Genomic DNA, 15,048 nt, shown 5'->3' with positions numbered 1-15,048 from the left:
GCATATAGAGTTTCTTACCCTATTAAGTCCAGGCAACTGTTAAATAAATTTCGATGTGAAAAATCGGAGTTATGAAAATGCTTTAAAATAAGCATGTTATTGTAAAAGCATTAATTTAAACTAAATTTTAACGTTCATATCAACATCTTTCAGTTTAAAACTGTTAAGCTACGTTAGATGTAAACATAAGTGTTGTAAAAATTGAGTGAGTTTAACTCACATTATATTTGTCGCACACCACTATTATAGCAAACAAAGGTTCAGACTTAAAATACTTGAAATATCCTCGGAGATGCAATACGAGAATCAAATGCAAAAAAACTTAATGTTTTTATTAAAATTGCAGAGCAGAAATTCTTTGTTATTGTTAGTTAGCTTCAGCTATTAATTTAACTATAAAATTTTTTTGAATAATTTCGAAAGTCTGAAGTTACAACACCTAAATTAGCTGTTCAAACTCGACTGCTATTTATGCATAGACGAAGGAAAACTCCCGTGTTTATATTTTGAATAAAAAACACAAAACTATATAATAAAAGCTGGTCTAGTGGTGTAGTTTTCAAATAAATTTGAATTTTTTTTTTTTTTTTTTTTTTTTTTTCCAGAAAAAGGTTCTCGTATATTTTTTTTGTATAGGTGTATCAAGGAACACTCTCTTTACAAGAAGATTTTTTTTTTTTATTTTGCAATTTTCTTTTAGTTTTTTAAAGTATAAAACCCCTCAAAATTTTTCTATTAATTCAAAATAAATCTTAACAAAAAACCAACTATATTCTGAAAAACAGCTTGGTAAAAGCATTTCAAACAGATATTTTATTAGTTTTCACCAATTAAAATGATCAGTTCAAATATGTCTGTGTCACCCCGGCCATACTATCTCAGTAACCAAGAGCATTTATGTGGTATGAATTTGTGGCAAATGGTTAACAACATGTTGATCTACAATCTTAACTAAAACTATTTTTATAAAAATGACTATTTAACTGAATTCTTTAAAACGGTGCATTAAAAAAATAAAAACTTTTAAGATCAAGCTAGTATAAATAAAATCTCTTTCACATCGTTGTAAAACTTTTAGTTCCAATTGTAAAACTAGATGCGATATACGTTTACTGAAAATTTTATATGAATTGAACATAACATTATTGAAATAGGATGGCGGCGTGTGAAAAATTTAAATGTTAAGAAAAACTCGTTTAAATATGATATTCACAATTGTACCAAATATTTTCAGTCAAAATCTCAATTTAAAAACAGTTACTTATATGAACATGAACCAGGATCCGGATACCGGTTACTTTCTTAGTCATTATCTGCATCTTCTTTTTTGTTTGTTGTTGTTTTTTTCTACATCCAAAAATAACTTTTCATTGCTTTCTTGACGTTGTCCGATTTTGATATTCTACAAAAGTTAGACGCTTTTTGTTCATGATTGAACAGCCTTGAAGAGTATATATTCCAGGAATCATACATTCTTCTTTTTAAATGAAAGAACACTCGCTTTTCTTCCAGAATTAAAAATTGAAAAAGTATCATAAACTCCTAACTCCAACTGTGTTAACGAAACATACTTTGTTTTGGGTATGTGCTGCTGTGTTAACGAAACATACTTTGTTTTGGGTATGTGCTGCTATATCATTTCATTAAGACTTTCATTTTGGTTTTAGATCGTTACCATGAAGACATTTTTTAAAGAGTTCTTGAGATTGATCAATACATCTAAACATTTAGAAAAATGCGTTTTATTCACGGCAATTGATGTTAACTGAAATTAGTTTTTACGTTTTTATAAACCTTATTGTTAAAAACTATATTTTTAAAAAAATATATGAATTTCTTTTCAATTTTTCTCACGTTACAAACAGTTTTGTTTAAAGTAGGCGGAAATTTACTGGAAAAAATAATAAATACGGTAATGATTAATCTTTTTGTTTTCTTTAATTTCCAACAGTTATTACTTTTCAAATTTGTGTTTACTCCGGTTATTATTAATACCTCGTAGGAAGAGGATCTGGAGGAGGTAATAGCCTCTTCACCGATATTTATTTAAGAGGAGGGTCACTTCCCTCACCCTTCCCCTTCAAATCTCCAACCCTGGCTGTTTTAGTCACTCCCCCTCAAACTGATATGACCTTCCTACTCTACTGAATAATAATAAATTACATTATTATGATAATAACAAATTACAGAGAAGATAAATTAATTATTCGTGAAGTTAAAAAAGATCCATTTATCTCCAGCAACACCATTAAAAAAAACTTACAGTTAAATGTAACAGCACGAATAATTAGAGGAAGTTTAGTTGAAGCTAATTTGTTTTTTAAGATCACCTAGAAGTGTGCCTTTATTGAAAAAACGACATATAAAAACCAGAAAAGGGTTTTGTCATAAATATTCTGCTGGACAAATAAAAAATGAGGGCAAAGTTTTATGGACAGATAAATCTAAATTTAATATCTTTGGATCAAATGGTAAGCAGTTTGTCCGCAGACCATCAATTAAAGAGTTTGACCCTTATTACACTAAAAAAAACACTTAAACTTGGTGGTGGAAGCATTATGGTGTGGGGATGTTTCTCGTCATCTGGTATTGGGCCTATCTATTTAATAACAGACACTAGTATTTATACTAATATACATGAAGAAATAGTGCTTCCATATGCTGAGGATAACATGTCGCTACTCTGGATATTTCGACAAGATAACGATCCAAAACATACTGCTTCTATCACAAAGAGATGGTTCCGAAATAATGGTATAAGAAAATTGCACTGGTCAGCACAATCGCCAGATTTAAATAGATAAATTATGGAAAAATTATGAAAGCCTCGAAACAAAAGGGATCTGCGGGAGGCTGTGAAAACATCATGGTACGCTATTCCGCTATCAACATGCCGTAAATTGGTCAACAGCATGCCCAAAAGACTAATCGAAGTTAAAAAAAATAAAGGACATGCTACAAAATATTAGGCAGTTTTTATAAATATTATGTTAAGTGATTGATAAACCTTTTTCAGAAAAAAAGAAAAGCTTGGTTTTTGTTGTTAATTGTTTTTAATTATTTTTTAAAGATTAAATTTTCTTAATTTTTTCAAATATGCGATTAAATAAACCATTTCTGTATTTATTATTTTTTCCAGTAAATTTCCGCCTACTTTAAACAAAATTGTTAGTAACATGAGAAAAATTGAAAAAAACTTCATAATTTTTTTTAAAATATGATTTTTAACAATAAGGTTTATAAAAGCATAAAAATTAGGCCGTTGCTACTTGAAGCGCAATGCGCTCTATGCAGCCATATGCTACTCGGAGCGCAATACTTTGTACGCATGCGCTAAATTTTTTTTTTTTTAAATCTTGTTGATGTTAACCCTATCCCTATTTCTATCCCTATCCCTATCCCTATCCCTATCCCTATCCCTATCCCTATCCCTATCCCTATCCCTATCCCTATCCCTATCCCTATCCCTATCCCTATCCCTATCCCTATCCCTATCCCTATCCCTATCCCTTACCCTTACCCTTACCCTAACCCTAACCCTAACCCTAACCGCCTATCTAACCAGCTTTATTGTGAAATATAAATCGCACTGTTAAAATAAAATAATTGCGCATGCGTGTACAATATTGCGCTCTGAGCAGCTTATGGCTATGTAGAACGCATTGCGCTTTACAAAGACACTTCGTAAAAATTAATATCAGTTAACATCGATTGCTGTGAATAAAAAGCATTTTTCTAAATGTTTAGAAAGTGTATTTATTATTTTTTCCACCACTGTAGGTTTAAAATGACGGACAGCTGAAAGTGGAAGGCCAGTGCCTGGCTTGTAGGTAGAGGTTCTATTAGCTTTGTCCGATTTATAATGGCACCAGATATTGATACCATCAGGGCATTAACCAACAGTTTTGTTTCATTTATCTGCGGCGTCTCAATTTTTCAATTTTTTTTGAGAATATAGATAAAGTTAATGAAGTGTCAGAAAAAAAGACTGTTGTTTTCAGCACTCATAAAAAAAAGTTACTGGCAAAAGTTGAATCATTTATCAGATATCTGGTATATCTGTTTCCATGAAATCTTCTTGATTTTTTACTTTTTTTTGTTTTACTCTGCATGAATTACCAGTTGTATATCCAAAAGTTTATTTGATAAAAAAAATTTTTATGAAAAAGCTTACAATTCTTATTAAAAAATAGTTGCTATGCATGTTGCTCAACAGACCAAATTTACCCAGACGAAGGGAAACGTAAAATATCGCAAGATCCAAATCAAATTTTTAAAAATAGTTTTTAAATTCAGTGATGAATTTCATGCCGAAAGTTCATAAGAATTTTGAGGGGTCTTATACCTTAAATTACAAGCATTTAACATAAAGTAAAAAATGTACAATTATACAATAAAATTGTACAATTATACATAAAATAAAAAAAATGTACAGTTATGACTGTCTTTTAAAGTTAAACGTGTTAATTAGTCATACAATTAAAGCTGTTACAATTAATAGAAATAAAGCAATTAAATAGATTAATTAATTAATACATTGAGCTACAAAGATGAAAAGGTAAAGTAAAAAATATCACAGTCTACGTATTTTGGTACAGAAGAACTCATCGCCAAGCGAATATTTTTTGACAAGAACGCAAAATACACCAAGCTTTGACATTTCGCAAGGAAACCACTGGTCATGCAATTGCAGTTCTGAAAAAAGGATCATCTTTAGCAGAATTTAAACTACAAAAATACATTTTGTTAAGGGCTGTAAGTTTTCATCTATGAAAATGTGAAGTCAGATATAGATTTAAATTTAAAACGGTTTATTTATAGTAACTCTTTTTAACTAAATTTTTAATAAAAAAGTAATTCAATTTTACATGCCGTTCAATTAATCCAGCTTTAAGTTTATTGATTCTTTTTACATATTTTACATATTTCCAATGTGTATACCGCAAAATACTGCATTCCAAAAACAAAAAATCAGAAAGTCGATCTCCATAAAAAACTAACAAGCAAATACTTTAACTTGTAATTGTCTTAATTTTGTTATTGCTAATGTTTATTAGTTATGGCTTTGTATAATTTAAATGTTTTTATCTTTTTAGTCATAAGTTCAATCAATTCTCAAGAAAAGCTGCTAGCTATTGTATATTCTGCATATTCTTATAAATGTATAGCAGAGTTTAGCGACCTAGTAAACCAAAAGTCTTTTTTATAACGCCAGCAGGAGACATCTTGTCTACTAATTGACATCATAGGCTTAGGAAGTTGTGAGTCAAGTTAAGTTTCAAATTTTAAAGACTCGAGAAAAAGCATAGACACAAATTTGAAAGAATTGGCGTTTGATTTTGTAATAATGAATAATAATGAATAACGTAAAAGCCTTCTATACCAGTCACTTGAAATCAATTGAGTTTAGATTTACAAAGTTGCAAGTTTACAGAAATAAATGTTTCAATACGTCACTTACTTTCACATTTTTTTTATTTTAAGACAATGCACAAAAAAATGCTTATCCGATTAAAACCGCTAAACATATATTAGCATATTTTAAATAAAAAATTTGTGTGATAACAAATTCGTCACACCAAAACTTTGCTGCTTTAAACGCATAAACAGTTCTATTTTTATAAACTTCATAAAATTCGATTTTTCCTAAAGGATTTGTTTATAAAAATTAGAACTTTATTCGTTATCATTCGTTAAAAGAACCGAAAAGCCGTCGAAGCTTAACAAACTGCCTTAGGTAAAGACTGAAAATAAAAGTAAATTTATTTAAAACAGAAGTTAAGTAAACATAATGACTATAGAACATGGTTAAAATCAAATACAATCAAGCGAAAATATTATTGCCAAACATTTACTCTTTAACAAAGGGTAATACAATTGATAATCTTTTGCCAAGTCTGCTGATTTTGTTGAATAAATTTTGAATATGCTTGATAAATGCGTCAAAAATTTTTTTCTTTCTTCACATGTTAAAAAATACCGTAGGATAAGATAAGATTAAAATTACTTTCATTTATTAGCCTTTGTTACGAAACATTGAAATCTTCAAATAGAACGACACCAAAAAGCCAATAAGTTCGTCAAATAGACACAGCAATAAGGCTTTCAGACAATAAGCTGCAATTGACGTTTAACTACGTTAGATGGGTGGGATGGTTGCATCTTCACGCACGTGATACATGCACTAATTTGCTTAAATTTCCTCGTTTTAGTTAAATTGATTTTACAATATACGCAAGTTGTTGTAAGCCTGGCTGTGGCAATTTACGTTACAAACAAAGAATACAGTTATACAGTAATAGCATATATAAAATCTATAAACAAGAATAACTATGAAAGTATACATGAGCGTTAAAACAATCAAAAAGAATTTTTCAAAAATATACAAAACTCGCCATATTAAATAAATAATATAAAATCACAGCAAGTCCTTTTTACAAGATTAATAAAATTAGATGCTAAAGCTTCAAAATACATTTATAAATCTCTATTCTACTGTAACAGATTTTGCTAAATTACGTGGGCAATCAACCTAAAAGAAATGTTCAAACATAAAAATATATTGCAAACAAAAAGTAGCTGTCAGCTTTGAACAACAAAAAAGTAACAAAAAAGAAACGATGAAATGTATTAAACTAAAAAACGTACGTCGTAACCACGTAAAACGGCAAGATGGAAAGAAAGAAGCTGCAATGGGATAACAGTGAGAACACCAGAGAGGCAATCCGGAACTTGTGGTATTTCCAAGCTGTTATAGCCTAATCTACTTGTTTCCTCGTCACCCTTTGAACAAATGATAATAGGACGACCTTTTCTGGCTAATACTTGTTGCAGAGCATTCATGCATTTCTGAAAAAATGTAAGACTGTAAAGTCTACTTTACTTCGTAAGCCGAAAAACACTACATAAGAGAAAATTCAAACTACACTACATAAGAGAAAATTCAAAAGCAAAAAACCCCTTACGTCATAGGTCTTATCTCTAAGTGCAATCATAATCACAGGCATGTCTTTGTCAACGAGAGCTAAAGGGCCGTGTTTCAGTTCACCAGCAAGAATTCCTTCTGAGTGCATATAAGTTATCTCTTTAATTTTCTAAAACATACATGAGGTATCAAAAACATCTAAAACACAAAACGCCATTGAAAAAGTGAGGAAGCTGAGCAGAAACTTACTAAAGCTCCTTCTAAGCATGTTGCAAACTGATAACCTCTTCCCATGACTAGTAAACTTTTTTCGTCTTTAAACGTCTTAGCGATTTCTTCTATTTTCTGGTCCAGTTTCAAGACTTCAGAAATATATTCTGAAAGAGTGGGCTATCAATTTACTTATTATCAATATTTACATATAAAAGGACCACTTTTTATAAAAGGACACCAAGGACCACAAATCATAAATTATAAAAAAAAAACACAACTTATAAAAGGGCCACTTTTGCTTAACTTTAAAACAAATAATAGTTAAAGAACGATCATTACCTGGAAAAACTTTCAAGGCTTGAATGATTTCTTTAACGCGCCCCTGCTTTGATATTCTGTCTTCTGACATCATTATAGCAAACATCACAAGTGCCAAAAATTGACTTGTATACGCTTTGGTGCTAGCCACTCCAATTTCCGGGCCAGCATTTATGTGCACACCGCACATGGTTTCTCGAGATATACTGCTTCCAACTGTATTTGTTATACCAACAAGAAGTGCACCACGACTCTTGCAATAATGAAGCGCCATCAGCGTATCAGCCGTTTCACCTATGAAAATAATCAAGACCTAATGTTGCGCACTATACCTGCCACAATAAAAGGTTTTTAAACAAGCTAAGAAAGAAACATTAACTCACCTGACTGACTTATGAAAAAACAAACATCATCACGAAATATTGGAGTGTTTCTATCTAAGAAATCGCTTGCTAGTTCTACCATTACAGGCAGTTCTGTTAACTCTTCCATAAGTTGGCGAGTCTAAGACAAAAAGAGTCACTATGCTAAAAACAATTGTAAAGCTAACAACAAAACATTTAAGATTTAGTCGGAACTACTGACAATAAAGTAAATTCATACAGCGACAGCACTATGGTAGCTTGTTCCGCATGCAATAAATATGAGACGCCTGCATCTTTTAATGTAATCCATGTGCGATGAAAGCCCACCAAGTAACACTCGGTTTTCTTGGAAATTTACTCTTCCACGCATTGTGTTGTAAACACTTTCGGGTTGCTCCATTATTTCCTTCTGCATGAAGGATGAATAGCTACCTTCAAGATAATATTTGAAAATTGATCCGTTAGATCAAGATAACGGCAACATAACTATAACAAGATATATTCTGATAGACGTAAACAATTTAATTAAGTTGCCTTGAGATTACCTTTCATTATTTCTTGGATCTCAAGTTGTAATGTTTGGACGTCCCTCGTTAATGATGTTTTATTGTTCATGCGTGCAATCTGCAGATCTTGAAGAAATATTGCATTTTTTAAACAAAATAAACAAGAGATTAAACAAACACTAAAGGAGTTAGGAAAAATAAAGCTTATTACTTCCATCTTTTACCCATGCTAAATCTTCATCCTCCAAAAAGATAACCCTCTTCGTATGTTCAATTATTGCGCTGTAACAAACAAACCAAAATACTTAAGGAAAAGTTTATCAATGACGAAATAAAAAGTTAATGAGGAATCTAGTTGGATCATTGTTTAAAACACAAATCAAACGATAGAAAGATTTAGAAATAAATTTCAAACCTCGCATCTGATGCAAAAAATCAAACAATAGAAAGATAGATTTAGAAATAAGCATGTTAGATCATTGTTTAGAACAAAGAAGATCACCAAAATGTAAACTACTTTTAGATTTTATATATATATTTTTTTCCATTAAAATTAAGATTTTATTGTTATACCTAACCCTTTTGTTTACACTTGTAATAACTAATTCTGGTCTTCTTTAGCAAGTATTTTAAATTTTAATTAAAATGCTTTGACCTTCCATGACAGAGTAACCTTTTATGAAATGAAATGATGCAGCAAATGACAAAATTGTTTTATAACAAACATAGCAATTAAAAATAGAAATTTTAATTGCTATTTTTGTTAAAAACTTTTATAACTCAGGATGTTTTTTATTAGAAATTTCCAGAATATCAAGTATCTTAAAAACAACCAAAAAGATCTCTTTTTCTTTATCTGATCTAATTCTTTCATGACTGTATTTTAAAACTTGAACGTTAGCAAAAGATTAAACGATATGAAAGATAAATAAATTTTAAACCTCGCATCTGATGCAAAAAAATACTCCATGGCCGCACTTTCAGATATCAGAAAATGTTCACCCTCAGGATAAGAACTCATGGAGGTTTCATCACCAGCAAAGCCTAAAAAAATAAGGCAGATATTTAGAGTTATAGACAGTTTAGGATATAGTTTAAATAACAACCAAATGGTCATTTTAACAAAAATGCCAAGATATTTACCATTACACTGCCGTGTAGAAAGAACAGGGATTTGATCTACTGTTATAGGTTTATCGCTTTTTACCCCTATCAACAGTGGACTTCCACGACGAGTAGCAACGCATTGGTCAGGAAAATGACTGCTCTTGAAAACAAGAGCATAAGCTCCCTCCTAAAAATGAACATTCAGAGGAACTTATGAAATAACTGACATTTAGGATTATTTAGGAATATATTTAGGAATTATAAGAACTTATTTTAACATTAAAAAAAATACACATATATATATATGTGTATTTTTACACATATATATATTAAATACACATATATATATATATATATATATATATATATATATATATATATATATATATATATATATATATATATATATATATATATATATATTCACCAATTGACGTGCAGTTCTTTCCACAAGCTCAGGAAAGCTGAGCTTTGTTGTTCTTTCTGATTCCTGATCACGATCATATATATATTTTAGCAATTTAGCAATAACTTCGGTATCTGTCTGAGACTCAAGGGTGTAACCTTTTTTAGCCTAAATTAAGCACCAACATAGCAGTAAAGTTATTGATAAAAACTATATAAACTTTCATAAAGATAAGTAAATACTACATAGAGTTGATAAAAGTCATTTTCTTACCAAATACTGGCTGATATCTTTGTAATTTGTTATTATTCCATTATGTACCAAGACAAATTCTAGAAAAGCAGTAAAAAAGTATTCAATCATATGCATGTAAATATCATACATACAAATACTTTTATTCAACATACCATTATTTGAGTCCGACCGATGAGGATGAGCATTAAGGGGACTTGGCTCACCATGTGTTGCCCATCGTGTGTGAGAAATACCCAAATGTGTTGAGAATTCCTTTTCAAACTGTAAATTTTCATTTGCTGAAAAATAACACTTTCTATGATTGAGGAACTTTTAATTTACTTTAAACCATTCAATATTCTTAAACACATGTGTTATTACCTATTTCATCAGCAAGATTTTGAACTTTTCCCTTGGTCTTGATTATTCTAAATGTCATCGACAGAATTTTACGCATGAACATTGTAAATTTGCATATCATAGTAACTTTGCAAACTAAAATACTTACGAAACTTTACTGCCAGTTGCTTGATCAGAATCAACTGCTAAACCTAAAGTATTTTAAAAACATTGTGATAAACCTAAACTACCAATTTAAATAATATTAACTCACTAAAGAGATGTGAGTCCACTGGCAATATAAAAATGCCAGTTTCCAACATGGAATATGTGTACTGATTTGGATTAAGACAAGACATTGACAGTGTTTTACCTGCAGCTAGCTATATGAAGCAACAAAAAACTTCTTAAATCAGGTATGTAAACAACATGAAAAACCAATTAGAAAAACCAATGTCAGTTAACAAACTGAGTTTTTACATTTGTTATTATTTGATAAAAACACTCTAAGTAAATTAACCAAACCTGCAGAGTCGTATCCTCTATATTCGAGTCTATGAAGCCCGTTGACCAATGTGTCTAATATAAACTTTCTATTTCTTGGTACACCGTAGTTTAGGTAAGCAAATATTCCTTTTAAAAAAGAAGTTTGTAATGGTGTTAAAAAGTAGTACTAAAATACATACTTTGTAATTTTTTTCGAGAATAGTAGCAGTCAATCGAAAGGGCTGTAATGTCACAAGCAGACACAAACTTATTTAGAATCGTTAACTAGTCAGAAGCATGCATATATTGCATATCACATACTACAATCAATGGCTCGTTGTAGTAAGAAGTTTAAACTTAAGTTCATAGAGGACTTACCGCACATTTTTTTTGAATTCAATATTTCTCCGAAACGTTAACGTTGTTGTCAATGGTTTCATTGACATCTATGGTGAAGTTGAAGATAATTTATAGTTATTCATACAAACGATTTCTAGGCGTGAAAACAATTTAGTTGTTAAAAGTATGTTGTAATTTAAGGTATTGCGTCAGAATTTCTGCAACACAAATCAATGGGAAATTCCAACGGAAGCCTTATTAGGAAATCAAAGCCGAAATCCTCTTAAGAAAGAGAAAGTTACACTAATTGCTGAACGTTTTGCAACAATTACTCTTTAAAATGTTAACAAATGTTGATAGTTTACACGTTAAGCGTTTGTGCTATTTCTTTAATTATAAATATTATAACAGCAATACGCATGCCTACGGACCACTTTTTCACTTCTAAATATAGTCATTTTATAGCTAAAAACATATATGCATGAACGCCGCTGACCAAAGTTCTTTGAGGGAGGAGTAGAGGGTGAGGGCTAGAGTTGGTAACAGAGCATTCAATATAATTCTAATAGTTATCTAGTTAATTAAATGGTATCGACCAACCGTAAGAAGGCCGACGCTGATTTGAAAGTATTTTTTTTTCACACTCGCGTTTTTTCCGTCAAACCAGAAAAGCAGATATGGCGATAGACACAAATTTAAAACACTTAAAAAAACCTTATTGTAAAAATGGTTGGGGGATGGAAGGAACTACATTTATTTGAATGTAATAGAATTTTATTCCAAAAACTTTATCTAGATACTTCAAACTTTGTTGTCTTTCAGATAGCGCTGTTTCAACAAAACAATTTTTTAAGTTTCTCATATTTAATAAATGTAAATAAGCCTGTCAGACACTATTATTATTAACTTTTGCCTATCAGCTGTGATTTTAAACACTTTTACTAATTAATCTTTTAACCAATCCGTCAATAAAGGTTTGAAACTTTCTCTCGATTTTAAGATTTCCTTACCGTTACAATAATTTGTGACGCGGGAGCTATGTTAATTCGTATTTTAAATATAAAACCTTTCCATTCAACAGAGACATGAAGCATACTTAATGTTTACGCCGATTACAGATATTTACGCATTATAAATAATTTGCGCCAATAATACGTTTTTAAAATAAATTGACTTCACTGAAAAATTATATTAACTTGCGTTCACTGATCACAAAATGTAACTGGATAGCGTGTACGGGAAATTTTTTGAAGCCAGTTTTGGCCTCCCAAGATGGCGGCAAAATTAACAAACGGCTACATGAAAGTTAAGAAACTGATGAAATCAAGTTTTATATCTCAAGCTCAAATACTGATAAATATATGTTTCAAATAAAAATCAATTTTTTTTTTGTTTAGTTGTAAAGTTTTTTTCATAAAAGTAACGGAATATTACATACTTACATAAATTTCATATATATATATATATATATATATATATATATATATATATATATATATATATATATATATATATATATATATATATATATATATATATAACAAAACATATCTTACAATAAATTGTTGTATTTTAACTTTCTGTTTTTCGTTTTTTAGAATAAATAATATAAGCATAACTTTTAATATAAGCATAAACTTGTTTTGGATTTTTTTTTTTGATTCTGTTGCAATTTTTTTTTCATATTTTTTGATTGTCATCTTGACAAGTTTTTTGACTGACTTATTTTTTGATTTATATTCTTCTTTTAGATCCAAATAATATTTCTTTTTTAGATCTAAATAATATTTCTAAATAAAAATTCTTTAATAATAATGAAAGATTTTATTGAAGAAATAGTCGCAAATTTTATTGTAAAATTAAAAAGAATCACATGTTTCACATGAGTAAAATGTTTTACAGCTTCTACAGTTTGTAAAGTTTCTAACACCTGTTCTATAAAATTTGAGACTGGCTTTAAACTTGAATAAAAACTTAAATAAACACGATAAAAAATTTTTGTTTGGTATGTTCTTAGAATTAAATATGCAGAATAGGAAAATAAAGATAAATTTATCACAAGACTCCATATCTTCGAATTTGATCAAATCTGGTATTGGTACCTTGTACCAGCTTTTGTACAGCATTTAGGCCAAGTCTACTGACACAATAATGAATCCGACGCTCAAGGTTTAATATATTGTTTGTAGACCATCCATTCTTGTACACACCCCGCTTAAGCATTGCCCAAAAATCCTCTATAGCACGAGCTTCTGGTTTGCTGGATTGTCTTTTTTTTAAACAAATGGTATCTTCTGGGTTTTTAACCATTTTATTTCCGAATTAGCATAGTGAGATGTTGCTCAATCGGATCAAAAGATATACTTGGTGTCTCGATAATATTTGTTAATAAAAGGTTGCAAGCGCTTTTGTAAACACTGTTTTAAATAGATCTCTCGGTTTACCGCTTCGCCAGAAGGAACAATGTAAATAGATGTGACCCCTCGAGGGGAGATTGCCATCCATATAAGTAATTTTTTTTCAAATTTTGCAACATCATAATACTTAATGTCTGGTGTCAATTTTTGATCATTTGAATAGTATGTAGTATTACCAGCCAGTGTGCTATTCGACAAAGTAAAGTATGACTCTAAGCCTCTGTTCAGGAGTTCTGCTTGGTTTTTTTTTTCTTTTATAACAAAGAATAGGCTTTTTAAAGCATTTTAAGATTCGTACGATGGTGCTTTTGCTACAACCAAGTCTTCTAGAAGCCTTTGAAAGTGACACACCTCTTCGATTGTTAAACATTTTCCTTAATTTGATGCGGTTGTTTTGTGTATTAAGAGTAGGCCTTCTTCCACTTCCAGCTTTTCGACCCAATGGTTTATTTTGATCGTAACTGTTCATATATCTATAATTTGTAGCTTTAGAGTAGCCCTCCATCTTGAAATGGTTCCAAACAACGTGTTTTCCATTTTCATTCTTTTTTTTATAAAAATTATACACACAACTTTTTAGGGCTTGTTGATTTGGCATTTTAAATTGTTATCTAAACAAAAAATAATCAGAGAATTTATATGCTAATTGAAAGAGGAAAGATAGAGCTTTAATTTGATACCAAATACTCATTATTTTATGAAGCTTACTAATTAAATATCGCTAATTCAAGTTAATCTCAAATTTTAAGGAACAGGTGTTATACTCGAATGAACTTTCGCGCCTACAAAAAATCCAATAAACAATTTTCTATAATAAAAACCAGGCCGGTGTTGCGTTAAAAAAGTTAGTCGTTAAAAAAGTTAATAAATAGTTCTGCGCATGCGTGACGCTTGCGCAGTATGGTCAAAGAAGCGTTCGTTAGGGAATGAAATTAGACGTTAAAAAAGTTGCATTGTTTCATTAGGGTATGTAAAATAATAAAAATTAGTGTACACTTTATATTAAAAATGGCTGTCCATGTTTACTCAGTTGCTGAATTTATAAGCTTTACTACTGATATATGGACCAGTAGTTCAAATGAAAGCTTCATGAGCCTGACAGGTCATTGTTTAGGCAATACATTTAATCAGAAAACTTGTACTTAGAATAGCTCTATTTCCTGAGAGGCATACAGCAGCAAATATTGCTGAGTTGATTGAAGATATCCTGTATTTAAAATATCACCTTCAAAAATTCATTTAATAGCTGGAGATACTGGTGCAAATACTGTTAAGGCTATTAAAGATAGCCCATATGATAGTACGCCTTGTTTTTACACACACTGTAACTAGTAATTAATGAGTGTAATTTTGAACAAACAGTTGTCAAGAATGTCATTGCAAACTGCTATTC

The 15,048-nt window shown here is 30.2% G+C and overlaps 1 protein-coding gene across 3 annotated transcripts; it reads right to left on the bottom strand.

The window, feature by feature from the left end:
* Positions 1-6,291: 6,291 nt before the first annotated feature.
* Positions 6,292-11,618, bottom strand: LOC145192963 (glutamine--fructose-6-phosphate aminotransferase [isomerizing] 2-like). Of its 3 annotated transcripts, XM_090094754.1 has the most exons (18): positions 11,278-11,618; positions 10,939-11,046; positions 10,583-10,625; positions 10,456-10,502; positions 10,248-10,373; positions 10,114-10,172; positions 9,862-10,008; positions 9,471-9,621; positions 9,269-9,371; positions 8,539-8,609; positions 8,367-8,453; positions 8,060-8,253; positions 7,840-7,960; positions 7,478-7,750; positions 7,175-7,302; positions 6,966-7,094; positions 6,649-6,849; positions 6,292-6,532 (listed from the first exon to the last, which is right to left on the bottom strand). In XM_090094754.1, the coding sequence occupies exons 1-18, from the start codon at positions 11,282-11,284 to the stop codon at positions 6,488-6,490; spliced, it is 2,040 nt and encodes a 679-aa protein (XP_089950880.1). In that variant the 5' UTR covers positions 11,285-11,618; the 3' UTR covers positions 6,292-6,487. The 3 variants fall into 3 exon arrangements, with proteins under 3 accessions (XP_089950880.1, XP_089950879.1, XP_089950881.1); XM_090094753.1 differs by having other exon boundaries at positions 9,269-9,621; positions 11,278-11,473; XM_090094755.1 differs by lacking the exons at positions 9,269-9,371; positions 9,471-9,621; positions 9,862-10,008; ... (4 more) ...; positions 10,939-11,046; positions 11,278-11,618 and adding an exon at positions 8,743-8,757.
* Positions 11,619-15,048: the final 3,430 nt, after the last annotated feature.

Source organism: Hydra viridissima, unplaced genomic scaffold (genome assembly GCF_058129835.1).
Source record: "Hydra viridissima isolate aposymbiotic clone 2 unplaced genomic scaffold, HvirCarnegie_v1 scaffold_8, whole genome shotgun sequence".
In the NCBI taxonomy this organism is placed as follows: Eukaryota; Metazoa; Cnidaria; class Hydrozoa; order Anthoathecata; family Hydridae; genus Hydra; species Hydra viridissima.
Note: the sequence above shows the minus strand (reverse complement) of the source record. Positions and strands in the feature narration are given on the sequence as shown.

Coding starts and splice junctions, on each gene's coding strand:
- LOC145192963 (XM_090094753.1), bottom strand. Junction 8,254..8,366: donor GATCCAAGAAATAATGAAAG/GTAATCTCAAGG, acceptor ATTATCTTGAAG/GTAGCTATTCATCCTTCATG. Junction 7,751..7,839: donor TTTTTTCATAAGTCAGTCAG/GTGAGTTAATGT, acceptor TTATTTTCATAG/GTGAAACGGCTGATACGCTG.